At 48.0% G+C, this 17,699-nt stretch overlaps 2 protein-coding genes across 2 annotated transcripts; both read left to right on the plus strand.

The window, feature by feature from the left end:
* Positions 1–8,735: 8,735 nt before the first annotated feature.
* FMAN_02839 (uncharacterized protein) lies at positions 8,736–9,905 on the plus strand (the record flags this gene model as incomplete). The annotated part of the gene is made up of 1 exon (XM_041831581.1): positions 8,736–9,905. One exon carries the CDS (start codon positions 8,736–8,738, stop codon positions 9,903–9,905), a length of 1,170 nt encoding a protein of 389 aa, XP_041682130.1.
* A 2,687-nt stretch (positions 9,906–12,592) lies between these two features.
* Positions 12,593–17,221, plus strand: FMAN_02840 (related to protein kinase homolog VPS15; the record flags this gene model as incomplete). The annotated part of the gene is made up of 2 exons (XM_041831582.1): positions 12,593–12,806; positions 12,876–17,221. 2 exons carry the CDS (start codon positions 12,593–12,595, stop codon positions 17,219–17,221), a joined length of 4,560 nt encoding a protein of 1,519 aa, XP_041682131.1.
* Between the last annotated feature and the right edge of the window lie 478 nt (positions 17,222–17,699).

Here is a 17,699-nt window from a genome sequence, read left to right on the forward strand (position 1 = left end):
CGGCGATTTCTTGTTTCGAGCAAGTTTCGTAGAGTCGGTCCGCCTCCGTTGGCGAAGGAGTTTTGCTTGAGTGTAACCTCCGAATATGCACAGCAGGACAAGGGTTACAGATGCAAGCCAAGCTTTGGAGGAGGCGGCCCGCACTTGGTTGGGCGCTTACACGACTTGAACTGCGTAAGGCTAGAGTGAGGGCGAGGGTTAGGCGAGTCCCTATATCGTATTATGGTGCGCAAAGACACGTGCGAAACGTTAAATAGTCTTCAAGCATGGTGGCCCCGTGAAAGGTCTGTTGTAAGTGGTATTAGCAGACATGCACGTAAATCTCCATCTGTCAAGCCGAGGCATGACATGACACGATAACTGGCAAGATTGAACCATCTTGGCCTAATAAGTCAACGAGTTTGTGTGACCAGTGAGTTTGCAATCACCATGTGTATGCAATAGGTAAGCGGAGGGTTTCACCCCCTCAGTCAGGCCACGCCCACGCTAATGGGCGGGTAACACGCGGGATCGATCCGGGGAGGATGAGATTTTCCTGTAAGGGTTTAGCATCTGGACGATGGCCGATGGTTCGGCGAACTTTCATGTAAGGCATGACGACCCGAGGAAACCCTTAGAAGTAAAGCTGTCGAAAGCTCGATACGGAACAAACTGGGGTCAAAGAGCGAGGCTCAAAACAGAGCTTGAACTTAACTACCGAGGTGTTCTGTGTGCCTGTGATCACTGTAGCGCTGACATATGAGTCCTCAGAATCAGATGGTGTTGAGTAGCAGTGCGTTGTAAGATCGTATGTCGGCACTTTCATACGGCAAGGAAAGATTGTATGTGCCTCTTCGACACATCATCATCAAACTCATATAGGCTGTAAGTGTATTGACTTATTCAAATATAATAGTAAGCTGTTTCAATTAGTGTGCTGAGTGATCGATATCGTAACCACAGCCCCCACTAATATCTGCCGAATACTCTATTGCCCGAGCCTCAACATACATCGAGCGGCCGCCCTGGGGCCTTACCCTGCTAATGCACCGAAACCCATACGCCGCTCACGATGAGCTTGACCAAGAAAGAGTCATCTGTCAATGCATTCAGAGCTTCTAGTACGGGTAGGGATGACTTTGCAGACAATTTCCCAGGGCTATGAGGCGGTAACCTTTGTTGTCTTCAGTCCCGAGTATGTACGGCACAGCCGTCGTTGAAGCTATCGTGAACCCTGAACCAATATCTTGGCAGACTAACTTTAGATTGTGAGGCTGAAAACAAACTTTGCTTCTTCGCTTATGATATCTTGATACTACCTTCATTTATATCTCCGTGATAGTTATAGATACAAGGCTTATTAAAACGTTATTCTCGCCTTCTTCTGGGTATTTTGAGAGTGGCCCCTTTTGTGGCGGCCAAGGCTGCCTCATAGTGTGTTTATGCACTGCTTGTGTAAACCGTGTGTATTGACAAAACTTCGAACACGAACTCTGGGACCTAGTTATCTGGAACTCTCGAATTCATCCTAGTACCGTCGTTGAGAGTATTCGACCACATGGCGTGTATGTGTATATATTTCAGCTCGGTCAATCACATATTGTGTAACTTGGCATGTTGCCATTGAGGTTTGCAACCTCACAGTATGATAGATCAACTCACTCGGGTATTTACTGCACATCGTAGTTTCGAGGTCGGTATTCCACCTAGCTGTACATGGAAAAGCCCCTGGTAGTTGTATATAAATAACTTCGACGCTTCAGTTGCTTAACTTGTGCTTTTATCACAATCTCTTTCAAGACTCTAAATAGTGTTCAGGTGATGATGATCTGCTGCTGTATGACCTTAACCCTGTCTAAGATAAGTCGTTGACCCCCTTCTATCGATAAGCCGGATTGCTCAAGGTCTTTGTGGAATAACTTGGGTGAGTATTGCTACCTTGTACGATAAGCGGCTTGAGATATCGTGCTATCCTGCATGCATTGCCCAGTTGAGTTTAATTACTTGAATCAAGAAACGCAAGCTCACTAGAATGATAAGAATACCATGGCATGCTTGCTGATAGTTACGTAGACTTTGTAGATTGTTGACGCACCTGAGTCCTGCATCACAAGGTGATAAGCGTCATGATGCACAAGTCCATACTCGGCCAGTAATGTAGTATTGATCCGGAAGGGTTTACCTTCTGTACGTATCGCGGCTAGTGAGTAGCTCCATGAATTGTCGTAAGCCCAACAGTTGTCATCGATAGACCAGTCTAGATGGCCATGATCTACACGACTAATGAACCAAAGACTCCACTTCATGAGGGGTCATAGATCTCCATGAAGGCTTGTTGGCTGAACTCAATTGTTTGTTTGAGGTTGAACTTGTTTCTCAGTCTCATCTGCTTTTCTTGAACGAGGTAATAAACGACCGACATGCATCTCAACATTCCATCGTGCGACACATTAACTGCTATACATACTGCCAAAGAGCCGATGCAGGGGTAATTTTCAGCTGAGAACTAGGAAAGTGGCAGCTACAAAGAGACAGCTCTCCACAAGCAAACAATCTAACGACGCGACGAAGAAAGCAAGCGATTTTAGCTTGGCTAGCTCGCCGGTAGTTGACGAGTGACATGAGTCAAAGAGCGACGGTTGCATATTGTCAGCATGACACGAGAGTTCCTACAGAATACGGTACTGTGCCTGATCGTATAGCTTGGCACGCAGCAATGATGATGAGTTCCTTGGCTGTCATCAAGAAATTTAGGACCAACAGATGATAAACTAACAACCAACATACTTTGATGGCTGCCAGGATTAATCGGACCTGTTCCGAGAAGGCAGGTCAGTCGGAAATAAAGAGAATAAGAGAAGGCAAAGGTTTCTTATTCAAGCCATCGGTGTGCATGGATTACCTCTGGCGATCTACGGTGAATTTTGGTTAATAATGGTTGATGCTTCATACAGACAACATAACGTGCCTCGTCCAGTTTGAAACCCCCGCGGCACTCTACGGCATAACGAAAACAGCTTAGCCAGGTCTCATGAGTGCCTTGGATCTGCTATGCATGTCTTTGATTGCCTGTCAGTGTCTCAGTAACCGTCTCAATGCATATTCTCTCGTTCTCCCTTTTCAAACTGCCAGACACGAGCCCTGCAATTATATCGTCATAAGAACAGGGCTTCCACTGTCTCAAGCCCCCTTCGACCGTTTTGGCCGTTTTTTGTGCATCGTCAAAGCGGAGCGAGCCGGCCTTTCGTAGAACAGACAAGTCAAAGTCAAAGCACAACACCAACGGGCACTATTCGCTGGTCTTTGGCAGGCTAAACCTTTTGCTGTGTGTAGTTGCGTCTAAGTTATGGAGATCCAACTCTCAGAGCTGTGACTGTAATGACACTCTCTGCTGCGAGTTGACGGATTGGGGCTGTTGATGATCCTTCATGCTTCTGGGTGCAACCTCGGAAATGCAAGAGACGGCCGATTTATTAACGTCCACACCGCCGAGATATCGAATCGAATACATCAGAAATTCCGTTTGTATTCGTCTTGAGCCGAGCGCCTAGTCAAGTTCTAGACCTTTTCATCCTTGTGGATCAGCAACCAACATTCTTAAGAAACTGGGGTTCTTTAATAGTAACGACCATGATGAGACATTTTGAATCCATGTCGGCACGGCACTTGTTGGCTGAAAGCCCTGCTCTGCTGAAGAGAAAACAGGGCAAATTGCTTTGTTCAAGGATATGAACCTAGACCAACAGAGTCAAGTCTAGTCAGGTGATGAATTGTTGACGCCTGCAACCCGCAGAACCTTGCTGATCCCTATGGTCAAGACTCCGTTGATCAGGAAATAGCATGACTGGGGATACTGCACGCGCTGCTTGTCCTAGCTTCAGAAGTACCGAGCAGGCCAAGCATCTCGAATTGAAAAACGTATCGAGACGGGAGGGCGTATAGAAACTACGTACTATGGATATCTCTCATGCCCAGGCGCAAACTTGAGCTTATTAGTTGGCCGTTGGACTAGCATCGCGGAAGCGAAGCCAAGCGAGGCCGATCAAGGAAAAGAGAAAAAGAGCCGAAAAGGAAAAAAAACTAGACTACGGATCGGACAATGACAAGAATGGTTTGAACTGCCGTGACAGCTTGGCCTTTCTCTCATTAGACAACGTTAGTGAACCATCGGCTGCAGAACTACTATAGGAAACAATCACCAGTCGATCATAGTGTGTTATATTCATTGTCATGTTACGAACTGTTGATGCGACGTTGATATGCACTGTTATGCAAGATGATCCCCTTGGCTTGGCTGCGTGTTGAGTTGTCCTTTAGCCGTTGGACATGAACACGCGGCAATGGCACAGCCTCTCTGGAGGTTGAAGAACAGGTTGAATGTCAGCTGTTTGGGGTTACACTCGATTTTGACCAAGGAAATAAGAACCAATACGCTCCTCTCAAGGAGGCCATTGAGTTAAGGTCTGGCGAAGAGCGGATAGAATTTCTTGAGAACATGCCTAATATCCGTCGGACTATTCATCCTTGAGACAATTCGATAGGACATGTGGGCTTCTAGAGACGGAGATTGATAAACCCTGTCTTCCTTGAAGACGATCATCAAGTACGGATACAGTGTCACTAACAACAAGTATCGTCATGCAGCACAATGACAGTTTGTGAGGAACAAGGCTGATAGTTTCCGCCTGCTGTGGCATTACCTGTTATAGGAATTGCAGCGAGCCGGTAGCCATGCGATATTCAGTTTATGCCCTGATCGCACAAACGACGGGAAGTGCGGTGTTGTGTTTCTCGACCTTCCTCTGTAGGTAGGTCGTTTCAGAGGAAGATCGTGCATGGGGAGGGTATGACAAGGGTTTTTGATGAGAAACCAGATAAAGAATTTTTTCCGTCGTCTAGAAGAAACCAAAGAAGCGGTAGTCTATAATGTATCGTTAGTGAGTCCCTGATGACCATGGGTTTGAAACGGAGGAAACGTTGAATTTGTCTCTATAATTTTTAAAATGAGATAACCGCGGTGATAATGGCATCTTGCAAAATCGCAACAACACCCATGGATGGAATGGATGTACCTACAGGAAAGTCTTAGATTGGGTGGTACAAGGTGTCATGGACAACAGCAGAGGACCTGTCTATCACCGCCACAAGCTTTGACAGTGGTCTGCCATAATTACATACATATCAGACTGTGCCTGGGTGAACGCTCTCTGACTATCAAGTGCCAACAGTCTTGTCCTACCTGAAGTTTCAAAGCAATCAAAGAAGGGAAATAACGTAAAGGTGGGGTGCAGGGGTCTAGGTTCGTCAAGGGTTCAACGGCCAAACGTTGGTTATACAAAAAGCACAAATTCTGAGCTTGACATCAGACTACATACATACATACGCGTTGGCCGATAAGCTCTAGATCGAATCAAGAAACCCATCATATCATGAGAATGAGAATGTAAACTAAGCGAAAGTGATCTCGGGAGGTTTGGTATGCAAACAAACACGGCATTCCCGTAGATCCATTGCAATGTCCTACAAGCGCAAGAATCACCCGATTTAGGCTTCGAGGGCGATGTTCAACAACCTCCGTGTTTTTTTCTCCTTTCCGTCACCGAAGGTTCGGCACGAGGGAATGTCTTGCGGATATTGTGAGAGAAGAGCCATGAGCAGCGGGCCGAAGGTTGGACAAGGCGAGATGCGATCGACGGAAGAGCGGTGCGTTTATTTGTTTCTTCTTCCGTTTCTGAAGGATTCGTGCAACATGATAAGTTGGTCATGTCATATCATGCATGAACACTTCTTTTGTGAACAGGAGAATCCGCTGTGGCCAGTAAAAGAGGAAACTCCTGTTGGTCTGTGTTTACATAGAATTCAGTAACAATAGCGAGCCGCAACAGTGTATGATCTGAATCCTTGCGACTTGACTTGTCATGCATGAGCCTGTCTGTGCCAGAGAGGGCATCATGGGCCGTGGCTCTACGTACTCAACAGCTCCACATGATCCCCGCTGGAAACATTCCCCGTTTACGAGTACGCAGTTTTCACAACACAGTATCAGCAAGAGAGAGGTTGATTGATGATATCCGAGTTGCCTGCAGCGTGGCTGATCATTGGAGAGGCTACTGGGTTCGAGAAATTCTGTCTCATTTATGGTGACCTAACTAGACGTCAAAGCACAAAGCGAGACCCATTGACAGTTTTGTGTCAAAAATCAACACCAAGCCACAAACAACTAGACGCGCAATTAGCCTATTAGCTCGACTGAACTAATCCCGAACCCTTAAAACGTCAGTCACATTTCTCTCCCCAATGCATTTCATTGTGTGGCATCCCGCACATCTCACACACTTGCCTGAAGTTGACCCCCGTGGCATATCTCATCGAGTCCGATCACCTCGCAAGGCTCCTTGTTCAGTATGTACAGTAATCCGGTTGATTGTTTCCGTGATGGTCTCTTTTAGAGTTCAACGAGTCGGCCGTCTTCAATGCATGGCAACATGAGTATCTCAAAGCATCACGGGTACAGTTGTCAGTGTACCTATCAACAATGACACCTCATGATTACTTGCATGTTTCCCCTAACCTCTTCTCCACTGTTGGGGAGACCAGACGGAGCTCCATCTTGAACCATCCTGACGACAAAAATAGCTAGGTAAGCTTGGTATGCACCCAGGGCGTCAATTAACTCGCTACTTTTTTGACACCCTGATTTTTCTTGCTCCTCAAAGCCGACATCAGCCAAGGCACTGCATATAGCCAGGCCTGCACCGTGCCGCCGCGGCCGTGATTCCTGCCGCCCAGCCGCCGTTGTCCATCCTCCGACAATCCCTGTAATGGAAGAATCTTTCTTTTCCCATCTCATCTTTGCCAAAATTCCCCTCTCACTGAGTCTCTGCTCTGCTTTGCTATTTCGTGCTCAAGGGTGTAGTACGAGTGGTATGTGGTACATGCATTTTGTATGTAATATGCAGTGTGCCAGAGAGTTCCTCTGAAGTACACACCTGTTGGTAGGTGGTGTAGGAGACATTAATGCTACACGCCCCTGACCCCCTAGAGAAACACCCCGTCTTGTAGGCTCGTTCGCTCTGTTTACCCTTCTCCTCGCTCTTCCACTCTCTGCAGCGACCTTGCTTTACCTTGACCATGACCTTGAACCATGCAATGCCAATATGCATTGCATCTGCATCTGCATCTTTCTGCTGCTACTGTGCTGCAATAAAATCTCTCGCCATCCGCATCCCGCCTTTTCGCTCGCATGGCATCCATACCCATACCACCCATGTTCATGCTGGTTCTGCTCCCCTCCCTCTGACACCAACCCTCTCTCCATCTTGCTCTCTTTTTCGTTTATTGGGCTACGTACAGGCTTAGGTTATCACTCTGCATCTCTAATTGCCTGTCTTTCTCTTCGTCCTCTTCCTCTCTTTCTCTCTTCTACACCATCCCATTCAACCTCCTATTCCTCCTCCTCCTCCTCCTCTCCTCCCACTGCAGCCGATCTCTTCTTGAATCTCGGCTCCTTGGCTCCTCTTCTTATTTTTACCCTTCGCCTCTACCGCTTCGGGGTTTAAATCGTTGCAACTCCCGCGCCCTAAGCAGCAAACTCTCAGCCAGCTTCAGCCCTTAACCGGCCTGAGCCAAGCTCAAACTCCCCCGTCATTAGTGGACTGTGGCTTGCCCTCGCCCGTCCAGAGACCATTCAGCCAATCCAAGGAGCTTAGAAGGCCACTGGAAGTGCAAGATCGGATAAGACTAAGACCCTAGACAGGGCTGTTCGGATCGGGTTGGAAGTCGTTACTTGGACTCTCTAAAACGCTTCAATTCCCGTCTTCCGCGCTCTCTAGCTTCCATTCTTCCCCGCCGCACTCCCACTACCCACCCGGTCACTTATTCCCTAGAAAGCCTGAGCCTCCGTCCGACCTGCCGAGTCCCTTGCCCTGTTGAGACAAGACGACACGACACGAGACGTAAGCGATCAATTGAGGAACCGCTCACAGTGGACTTCTCATAGTTGCAAACCTTGCTTTCACCTCCATCCTCATCTCTTCTCCGAGGCCTCAGCTGTTGGTTCTATTCTCTTCGCAACCAACACCCAAACATCGCGCCAAGTTCGTTCCATCTTAGTGGACCCATCAAGCGTCAGACCAGGCCTGAACCAAACCAAGTCCAACTCGAATCATTTCGTTTCAACCAACCAGCCTTGGCTCTTTAATCTTAAACACCTACAACATCCTCTACTCTCCTGCAACTTTGGGCATTCGACTTCAAGCTCTTTGACCTTTTGCCTAATTCATACCAAGTTGCATTGACGCATTTGTACACCTTTCTACCCTTTCTTATCCAGGGAGAACCTTTGTATCATCTAACGACGCCTACGACGATTACGACCATCACGAGACAAAAGAGGACTGATACGAGTCTCACCCAAGAAACGATCCAATTTCTCTGCCTCTGTCCCACCCGGGTGCTATGGTGCTTGCTTTATCAATTATTTCTCACTGATTCTATTTGATACCCACGAACTGGACTTCGATCCATCCGAGACACGAAACGCTGCCGATCACCCTACCTTTATTTGCCACTAGGTCCCAGTACAACTCAAATCTCCCCAGTTACCTCATTCGCCTCAAGTCTGCAAACACGTAGCTCCCCAGCTCTAGCTTATATTGCCATTCTTCAATCCGACAGCTAGGGAGTCGGGTGAGTATCACCTGGCCCCTAAACCTTTAGCCAACACGGCTCCACCGCTAGAAACAGACTTCCGCGACATGGCTATGGATGCGCTTAAGAATCTTGTCAACAACGTCCCGGACTGGTTACAGCGACTTGACGACCTCAGTGGCCAGATCGACCGACGCCAGGCCGAGCTGGCCGCTGTTGCTGCCGCAGAGGGCAAAAGTGCGGAGACAAAGTCGCTTCGCAACAAAGGCTCAACCGAGTCACTCAAGCCTAAAGATGATCCTCCAGTAGTTCACGCCGAGGCTCCAGCGAATGAGGACATCCTCGAAGATGGCACAGGCGACAATATAGTACAGACACCAGTCAAGCTCGAGACACCTAAGGTGCATACCCCAAGCCCAGGTTCTATTCGTCAACAACAAGAGATCATCAAAGCCGCACAAGCTAGAGCACGAGCTCAGGCCAGGAAGAAGCCCAAGTCGCCATCTATGATGTCTAACGAAGACGCCCCTGCCGCTTATCGAACACGGAGCATGATCATTGTCTACTATGATAGCTATGTTCAGAGCTTCTTTGACGATCTTGTGAGGTTCGTCTCGTCAAGTCGAAACCTGATGCGCAAAGCCAAGATGGCCGCAAGAGTTGCCCAGATCAAGAAGCTTGCGGAGCAAGACGTATCAGAGGATGGAAATAATGACGACGCTCTCCCCTCACTTCGATATATGAGCAGCAGGCGATTCGGTCCTATGTCAATATCCCGACCCGGTGCTGGCGACCAACCACCAGACGTATACGATAAGCTGGACAAGGGCCTCGAGTTTGTGCAGAGTATGTGTGAGCACGGTGCTCATCAGTTCCTTCGCGATGGCGACTGCAACGACGAGATCAGCAAAGTACAGAAACGACTGACTGAGGTTCTTGAGATGGCCAAGACAGAAATGGAGCGCGTAGAGCGCGAAGAGCCTGAATTAGCAAAGGAAACAGGCGAGATGGGCAAAGTCCGGACACGGCGGCCCATAAGTATGCGCCGCGACATGGCCGTCGGCCTCAAGGAAAGCAGCCCGACACCCACTAAGGAAGAGAACAAGTTGGAGCCCGCAAAGCTCGAAGCCGCCGAACCTATTATCCCAGCAGATCCTATGGCACCTATGGCTGTGGATCCAAATATCATGGAAGCCGACGAGGGCATCGATGTCGAAATGGAACTTCCCAAACTACAATATCGGTCAACCCGGGCGATGCGCAGTCGTGGACCATAGCGTGGTCGCGAGTCGTGTGCCTGGGCCATCATTCTTGAAGCACCATAACGAGAAGCTCAATTGTTTAAGGTGCTCTGCTTTCAGCATCGCTCATGTTACTACTCATTGAGATCATCATTGGCGTCACGGACCGGGGAGAAGAAAGCTTCAAAAGGGAAAAAAAACTCACTGGAATTTGTTTTGGTTACTTCCATCTGCTGGAAAACGGAGGACCGTCTTCCACCTTTCATTTTATATCTATCACGAAGCGTGAGCATTGCGTCCGTATGGATTGGCTTTGTATCATATAGTAGTTGTTGATTGTCACTTTGGAGCTTATCTTATGTCAAAAGAAAGACCATTCATAGCGTCGGGGTTGCTGCATGCTCTAAGGATTTCAAGGGACTTGGCTGTATTTCTGATTACTCTTTTCTTGTTTCATAGTTCTATCTAGGTTTGTGGTCATGAACAATGAGAATCTCGAAAATGACGTTATACAACTCGCGTTTCCCTCGTTTTTGTAAGAAACAAATCAATTGGAACTCGGCTTCCATTCAAAGGACATCTCAGCTTCTTACATAAGTAACTCAGAGTACCTACCTAAACACTATACTAAAATTTACCTGAACTTATGAACTCCATAAAAGGATGGCATATTCTTGGTAAATTTTGTCAAATTATTAGAGGAGTTTATAAACTTAGGTAAATTTTAGTATAGTGCTCAGATATACTGAGTTGTAGAACCCTTTATCTTCCATTCGCCTTTTTAGCCTATAAATGAATTTCATTAAACATCTCGTGGGGCCCTATCAGCAAACAGGAAGCTTTCAGAGATTGGGCATTCGAGCCAGAAAGACTTCATGAAGGTCTCTGCTACGAGTTGACAAAAAGGGTTCCCAAAGGACCTAAGCTGATTTGGGGAACGGAAGAGAATACACTCTCGAGTTGAGGCTGATATGCCTGGCGACGGTTCCTCATCATCATCATCAGCGACCTCATGGATTAGCCACTGTGGCCACAGGATTCCAAGAAACGAACATTCAACTCTTCTGCGCTATGCGGTTTACCTCCCGAAGAATGAAGTAGGCCGAAAGGCGTCGCTGTAATATGAAAAGGGGGCTGCTTTCTGAGGGTTTGTTGTCTACTTAGCAATATTGGTGCTCATGGACTCTGCCTACCTATGGTAGTAAGTGATCCAATTGATGTGCAAACTCCATGCTCGCCTTTTGAGACTCGCTAGTGTGCTTTGATATTTCTGCTGAATGCTAGAATTGATGTCGATGCAGTCGAGTATGAATCGAAGAAAAAGAGCCAAGAAGACTAGTTGTTGTCAGAGATTCAAGACTGGGCGAACCAGCAGTTTGCCTTTACTGAACTGACGAAAAGAGAGAAAGAGAGAAATAAATGATGCGTATATTTCGGAGTTCTTCGTTCAATTATGGGAGAGGCCACACACAGTCTTCGGGCTTAATGTCAGATGAGAAGCGTCCTAACAAAAGAGATCAACGAGCACTTCATCAGGATACATTTTTAGCTTGGTGAAAGATAAAAAAAAAAAAAAACCCCACAAACGATATAAATAATGAGCAACAGCTACCATTTTATCGCTTTTATATAACTCCAGCCACGAGGTGCCAAGAATATAAGCCCGTTTCCTCTGCGCAAGTCAGCAGGGACGATGACCAACATCGGGTCGTGGCTTGATTATCACCTGAAACTTGAGCACAGTTACTGTTAAGGAGAGCCGATTCAAAAATCGAAGTTCCGTTGTTTGTAGTTGCATCTATACAAGAACGAGGATCAAACTGACGAAAAGCTTGGTGAGTTGTGGGTTATAGCATCATTCAACAGTTTATGGAACGTCCATCTGGCAAATAACAGCCCGAGAAACCCTGTACGACTAAGTCTGGCGTCTAATTGAGAGGTTGAACAATCGATGATGTCTATGGAGTCCAAATGCCGCCTGAATATTACATGAATGGTGGCAGAAAATCCTGATGTCATGCAGTGAGAGCTATGTGATTATTTGACCTTGAGGTTTACAGAGACTTGGGCCGATCAGCATTGATTCATGGTGTTTGGAGATGGCTGTTTACTTGCTATTCTGACATGACATCCCAATCGTACTTCCAGAACTTAATTGATTACCCTGTGAGTTTTAATTTGGTGGATTTATTCTTCCATGAATTGAGAAGTCCGGTTTATGGATCGTGAATTATGTTTAGGCATGCTTGGAGCAGGTTGTCAACAACACGACCTACGACATGGAAATGACTGCGTCTTCACTCACCTTGGATGGCAAGCGTGATACCAAAGAAATCGAACTGACTGATGAATTACTGTGATTTAAATTCTTCATATTTTCTTTTGCCTTGGAAAGCTTTCCATATGGTTGTGTTGGGTAGGGCCTCAGCTGGATTCACTTAGACGTGGTTTAGTGGGGCATGGCCTTCCGCGTGCACCTGCCTCCGTATGACGTCCCTCGTAGGTAGTGACAAGCTTCGCTCCTGCATCAACCACGGTTTGTTACCTCTCATACCTAAACACCTACGTTAGGTAACCTCAACGTTGAATCAAAGTATCGCAGCGTAAGCGCTACCTTATATTCTAGACAACGTATACCTGCCATTTCACTCTTTCACAATGACGATAGCTTCGTGCGTGGCCGATCGATAGCTTTCACGATTCCCTAGGCCCCCCACCAAATCATGGGTCAAGGGTTCTCCCTCGCGACGCCGTCTGTCGGCTCCGCAGGCATCGATATCTCAGAGCTTAGCGATGTTCACTTCGAGAAGAGCATAGGAAATGCGAGGTTCATGAAGTCTATTCGTGGGCGTCACGAGAATGGTCTAGTGCTCGTCAAGGTCCTGGTTAAGCCGTACGCCGACGTCAAGCTACAGCAATACAAGAAACAGATAATAGGTAACCTTCAGGCGTTTTCAATACACCCAGAAATCTTCTAATCAAAACCAGAGCAGAGTAACGCGATAGACAAAATCCCCAACACCCTCGGATTCCAGCGCATTATCGAGACCGAGACCAATGGCTACTTGGTCCGCCAGTTTCTTTACAGCTCACTATACGACCGAGTCAGCACTCGACCGTTCCTCGAGGACATCGAGAAGAAATGGTTGGCCTTCCAGCTGCTTTGCGCTCTTCGCGATTGCCACGCACGCGATGTCTACCACGGCGACATCAAGGCGCAGAATGTCCTCGTGACCTCGTGGAATTGGTTATACCTCTCCGATTTCTCCTCCGCCTATAAGCCTGTGATGCTCCCCGACGACAACCCGGCCGATTTCTCTTACTTCTTCGATACGTCAGGCCTCCGAACCTGCTATGTCGCCCCCGAGCGCTTCTATGCTTCTGGAGAAACCCCGCCGAAGAATGCGAAAATGACATGGGCAATGGACATCTTCAGTGCTGGCTGCGTTATTGCGCAACTGTTTCTTGAGTCGGACATCTTCAGCCTCGCACAGCTGTACAAGTATCGGCGCGGCGAGTACGACCCTGTGATTACGCATCTGAGCACCATCGCAAACAAGGACCTCGCTGATATGATAGCCCACATGATTCAGCTTGACCCCGAGAAACGATACTCAGCAGACCAGTACCTGGAGTTCTGGAAAGGCAAAGTATTTCCACACTACTTCTACAATTTTCTGCACCAGTATATGGAGCTCATAACAGACCCTTCATCTGGCAACAGTCCCATGTCAGGGACTTCGAAAAATCTTGGAGAAGCTGATGATCGAATCGATCGTGTATTTTACGACTTTGATAAGATCTCATACTTCCTCGGTTATCAGCTTGAGAAACGTACCTCTGACGAACTTCAACCGCCTCCCAGGCTGAGCCTATCGCATTTCCCAGTGAGACTTAACATACCGAATCACAACCATACCGTATCTTCCGAATTAGAGCCACCAGAAGATGATGGAACGTTGATATTCTTGACGCTGATCGTGTCTCAACTAAGAAACACTGCGCGGGCATCTTCACGAATCCGCGCATGTGATGTACTCCTTGCCTTTTCTGAACGACTAACTGATGAAGCCAAGTTGGACAGAGTTTTGCCATATCTAATGACACTTCTTGTCCCAGATGAGACAGATCTAGTGTTGATTGCTGCTATTCGAACCATTACCCAGCTTTTGCAGCTGGTGCAGACAGTCAATGCATTCAACTCTCATGTCCTGGTAGAGTATGTATTACCTCGCATGGAAATCGCGCTGGGGTCTAGAACAAGGGCACCCAGTTCTTTGGTAAGAGCAGCTTATGCTTCTTGTCTCGGCAGTCTTGCGACTACTGCACAGAGATTCCTCAATATGGCCTCGAGCCTTCGAGCTGATGGCTCGATGCCTATTACTGATCCTGAAGTCGAACCTGGGGCGGATGCCAAGGCCAACTTCGAGAGCGTCTTTGACAACGCTGGGCGACAGCTTTTTGAGGCTCTTGAGAGCCATTCAAAACAATTGGTAGAAGACCCGGACATTTCAGTTCGCAGAGCATTTTTGGCCTCCGTACCCGAGCTATGCCTCTTCTTCGACCATCATTCAAACGATGTCCTCCTTACTCATCTTAACACATATCTGAATGATCGAGACTGGACGCTGAAATGCGCATTTTTTGATACGATTGTCGGTATCGCAGCCTTCATCGGAAGCACGAGTTTGGAGGAGTTCATGCTCCCTTTGATGATACAAGCCTTGACTGATCCAGAGGAGTACGTGGTACAGGCCGCCCTCCATTCGCTTGCTCAGCTCGCTGGGCTTGGTTTGTTATCAAGGCCCAAGGTTTGGGAGCTAGTTGACCTCATCAGCCGATTCACGATGCACCCAAACATCTGGATCCGCGAATCAGCGGCAGAATTCTTATCAATGTCGGCACGGTACTTGCCACCTGCTGATATGAGGTGCAACCTGATGCCTCTTGTAAAACCGTTCCTGAAAGTGGAGGTTCTCTCAGACTTCTCCGAGCTCAACATACTTGATGCTCTCAAGAGGCCATTGGCTCGAAATGTCTTTGACCAGGCTATAACGTGGGCCTCGAAGACAGAACGCGGTATCTACTGGAAGCCCCTGCAACAGCTCAAACCATTGTTGTTCGGCTCTAAAGGGTCAACATCAAGCCGTGCCTCTCGGGACTTAATGCAAAGCTCCATGGGGCGAGTGGCTCGAAATGACGAAGATGAGCAATGGTTGACAAAGCTCAGAAACCTCGGGCTCAAGCACGAGGATGAGTTGAAGCTCGATGCCCTACGTGAGTTCATTTGGCGTCTAAGTAAAATAAAGGCGCGTGATACTCCGACATCAGATGGTGCCACATCCAGTGGTGTGGTATCTCTCAAATCATTGGGAGTCACTCCTCAAACGGTGTTCTTCAATGACGCGCCACTTCGAGATCCCAATGCAGTCGTGGATCTTGAGCCACCAGCGGAGCCTTACACAATTGCAGATGCCCTCTTGGACGCCTCCATGACTATTGACGACTCGGCTGGCGGAAAAAAGAGGGTGAACAACAACCGACGAGTGCAGAGTGTCGGACCTCGTTCATCACGCCGTCTCCTTTCACCAACTAGCGCTGGTCGAACGCATACTAGAGCACCCTCCGCAGGGCAGCTGATGCAGACAGCCGACGATGGTCCCTCTCAGGGAGAACCGCCTTCTAGAAATGCAGTGCGCCATCAGGCGAGCGCCCTGAGTCTCCTTGACCGCAAGGACAAGAACAAATCGATCGCACAAACTGGCACCACTGACGCAAATGCATTTGGTGAGGTTGAGGGGCCTTTTGCTCAGACTTCAGCCGACCAGCAAGCTTCCTCTGAAGGGAATGAAGGCGACACTACCGGCTCCCGGGTGTCGAAACATAGTTACGCAGGCAACGATCCAAGCATACAAAGAATGCTGGATAACATGTATGTTGATAACTTTCCTCGTGATGTTATCGAATTTGGGCCTATGGTCACTCCGATCAAGAGGAGCAAAGCAAGTCGCGCCAGTGTTCAACCTGGCGAGGAACCTTGGAAGCCGGTCGGACAGCTTGTTGCAACGTTTTCCGAACACAAAAGCCCCATCAATAGGGTTTTACCATCCCCTGACCATGTTTTTTTCATCACTGGCGGCGATGACGGTACTGTGAGGGTTTGGGATACGGCTAGGCTCGAGCGAAACATTACACACCGTTCTCGTCAACTCCACAAACACGGAGATAACACACGAGTTGTCGCTCTCTGTTTTGTGGAGAACTCGCATTGTTTTGTGAGCTGTGCATCTGATGGTACGGTTCACGTAGTGAAGGTCGACACTGTATCTGCTGGTGGTGTTATTAGGTATGGCAAATTGCGCGTTCTGCGAGAGTATCAACTACCAGATGGCGAGTTCGCGGTGTGGTGTGAACATTTCAGACAAGAATCGAACTCGATTCTTGTCATTGCTACTAACCGCTCAAGGATTCTTGGTATCGACTTGAGGACCATGAGTCTCCTTTACACTCTCGAGAACCCAGTACACCATGGAACGCCAACTTGCTTTTGCGTGGATAGGAAGCGCAACTGGCTTTGCGTGGGCACTTCTCATGGAGTTGTTGACCTCTGGGATCTGCGTTTCAAGATGAGGCTCAAGGGCTGGGGCCTACCAGGCAAAGGGTCAATCTACCGGATTTGCATCCACCCTACCAAAGGCCGTGGCAAATGGGTATGCATTTCTGGCGGTACTGGACAAGGCGAGGTGACGGTTTGGGACCTGGAGAAAACGGTCTGCCGAGAAATTTATAGAACGGGTGGCAGCAAGGATGGACTCAAAGCGTATGAGCCATGGGATGTGGACGAAGATAAGCGAGAAGGCATGCTCGGACGATATGCTACTAACATCGAACCCAACGAAATCGCCAATACCGATCGTGGAGTACGTGCCATGGTTGTCGGAACTGCAACTGCAGAAGATTCGAGAGACGTGAGACACGCCTTTATCGTCACTGGCGGATCAGATAAGAGACTTCGCTTCTGGGATCTGTCTCGGATGGAGAGCTCGTTCATCTACAGTGGGCTGTCCCCAGATCTACCTAAACCGACTTACACGACCTCGCACCCAACCACGGCGCTGACGTTGAACATGGAGCGTTTTCCTAGACAGGCTCCAACGGCCCCAAATGCTGGTTCTGGATCAAGAGCCAAGTCATCGACTGCCCGACCACCTCGATCGACAGTTATATCCCTACAGCAACAACAGTTGCTGCAGTCTCACGTGGATTCTATTTTAGATGTGGCGTTGTTGGAGTTCCCATATATCATGAGCGTTTCAGTGGATAGGATGGGCGTCGTCTTTGTGTTTCAGTAGAGCCGGAATACAGCTGGTGACACGATGCAATTTATAAAAACATCAAGAGCAATCACCTTTTAGTTTGCTGGTAGCTTGTTTCTGGATAGAATAACTAAGCAAGAATTAGATTATCATTAACTGCTAAGCTTAGGTACATTGCAGTTTGTCCTAAGGAACTTCTAAAGAGGTGCTTAATATACGTGAACTCTTTCGAATATCCCGAGCCAATCCCTATTTCGTGATTGACTGGTATATGTTGTAAAACTTATCTAGAGTTGAGTTGCTGGTCCCTGAATCTGAGTCTATGGTGGCTGGGGCCTGCCTGTGTGCCACTCTAAGCTCAAGCCACAAGCCACACGCGACACCAAAATTTCCCCCACGCCTTGTCAAGTCGCAGCCTTGCCTTACCATAAATCAACACTACCGACATTCGCACGCCCTTTCAAACAGTCCCCGAACTCGACCACGCAGCGAGCCAAATCCAAGCAACCGCATT

Source organism: Fusarium mangiferae, assembly GCF_900044065.1.
Source record: "Fusarium mangiferae strain MRC7560 genome assembly, contig: FMAN_scaffold006, whole genome shotgun sequence".
Taxonomy (NCBI): domain Eukaryota; kingdom Fungi; phylum Ascomycota; class Sordariomycetes; order Hypocreales; family Nectriaceae; genus Fusarium; species Fusarium mangiferae.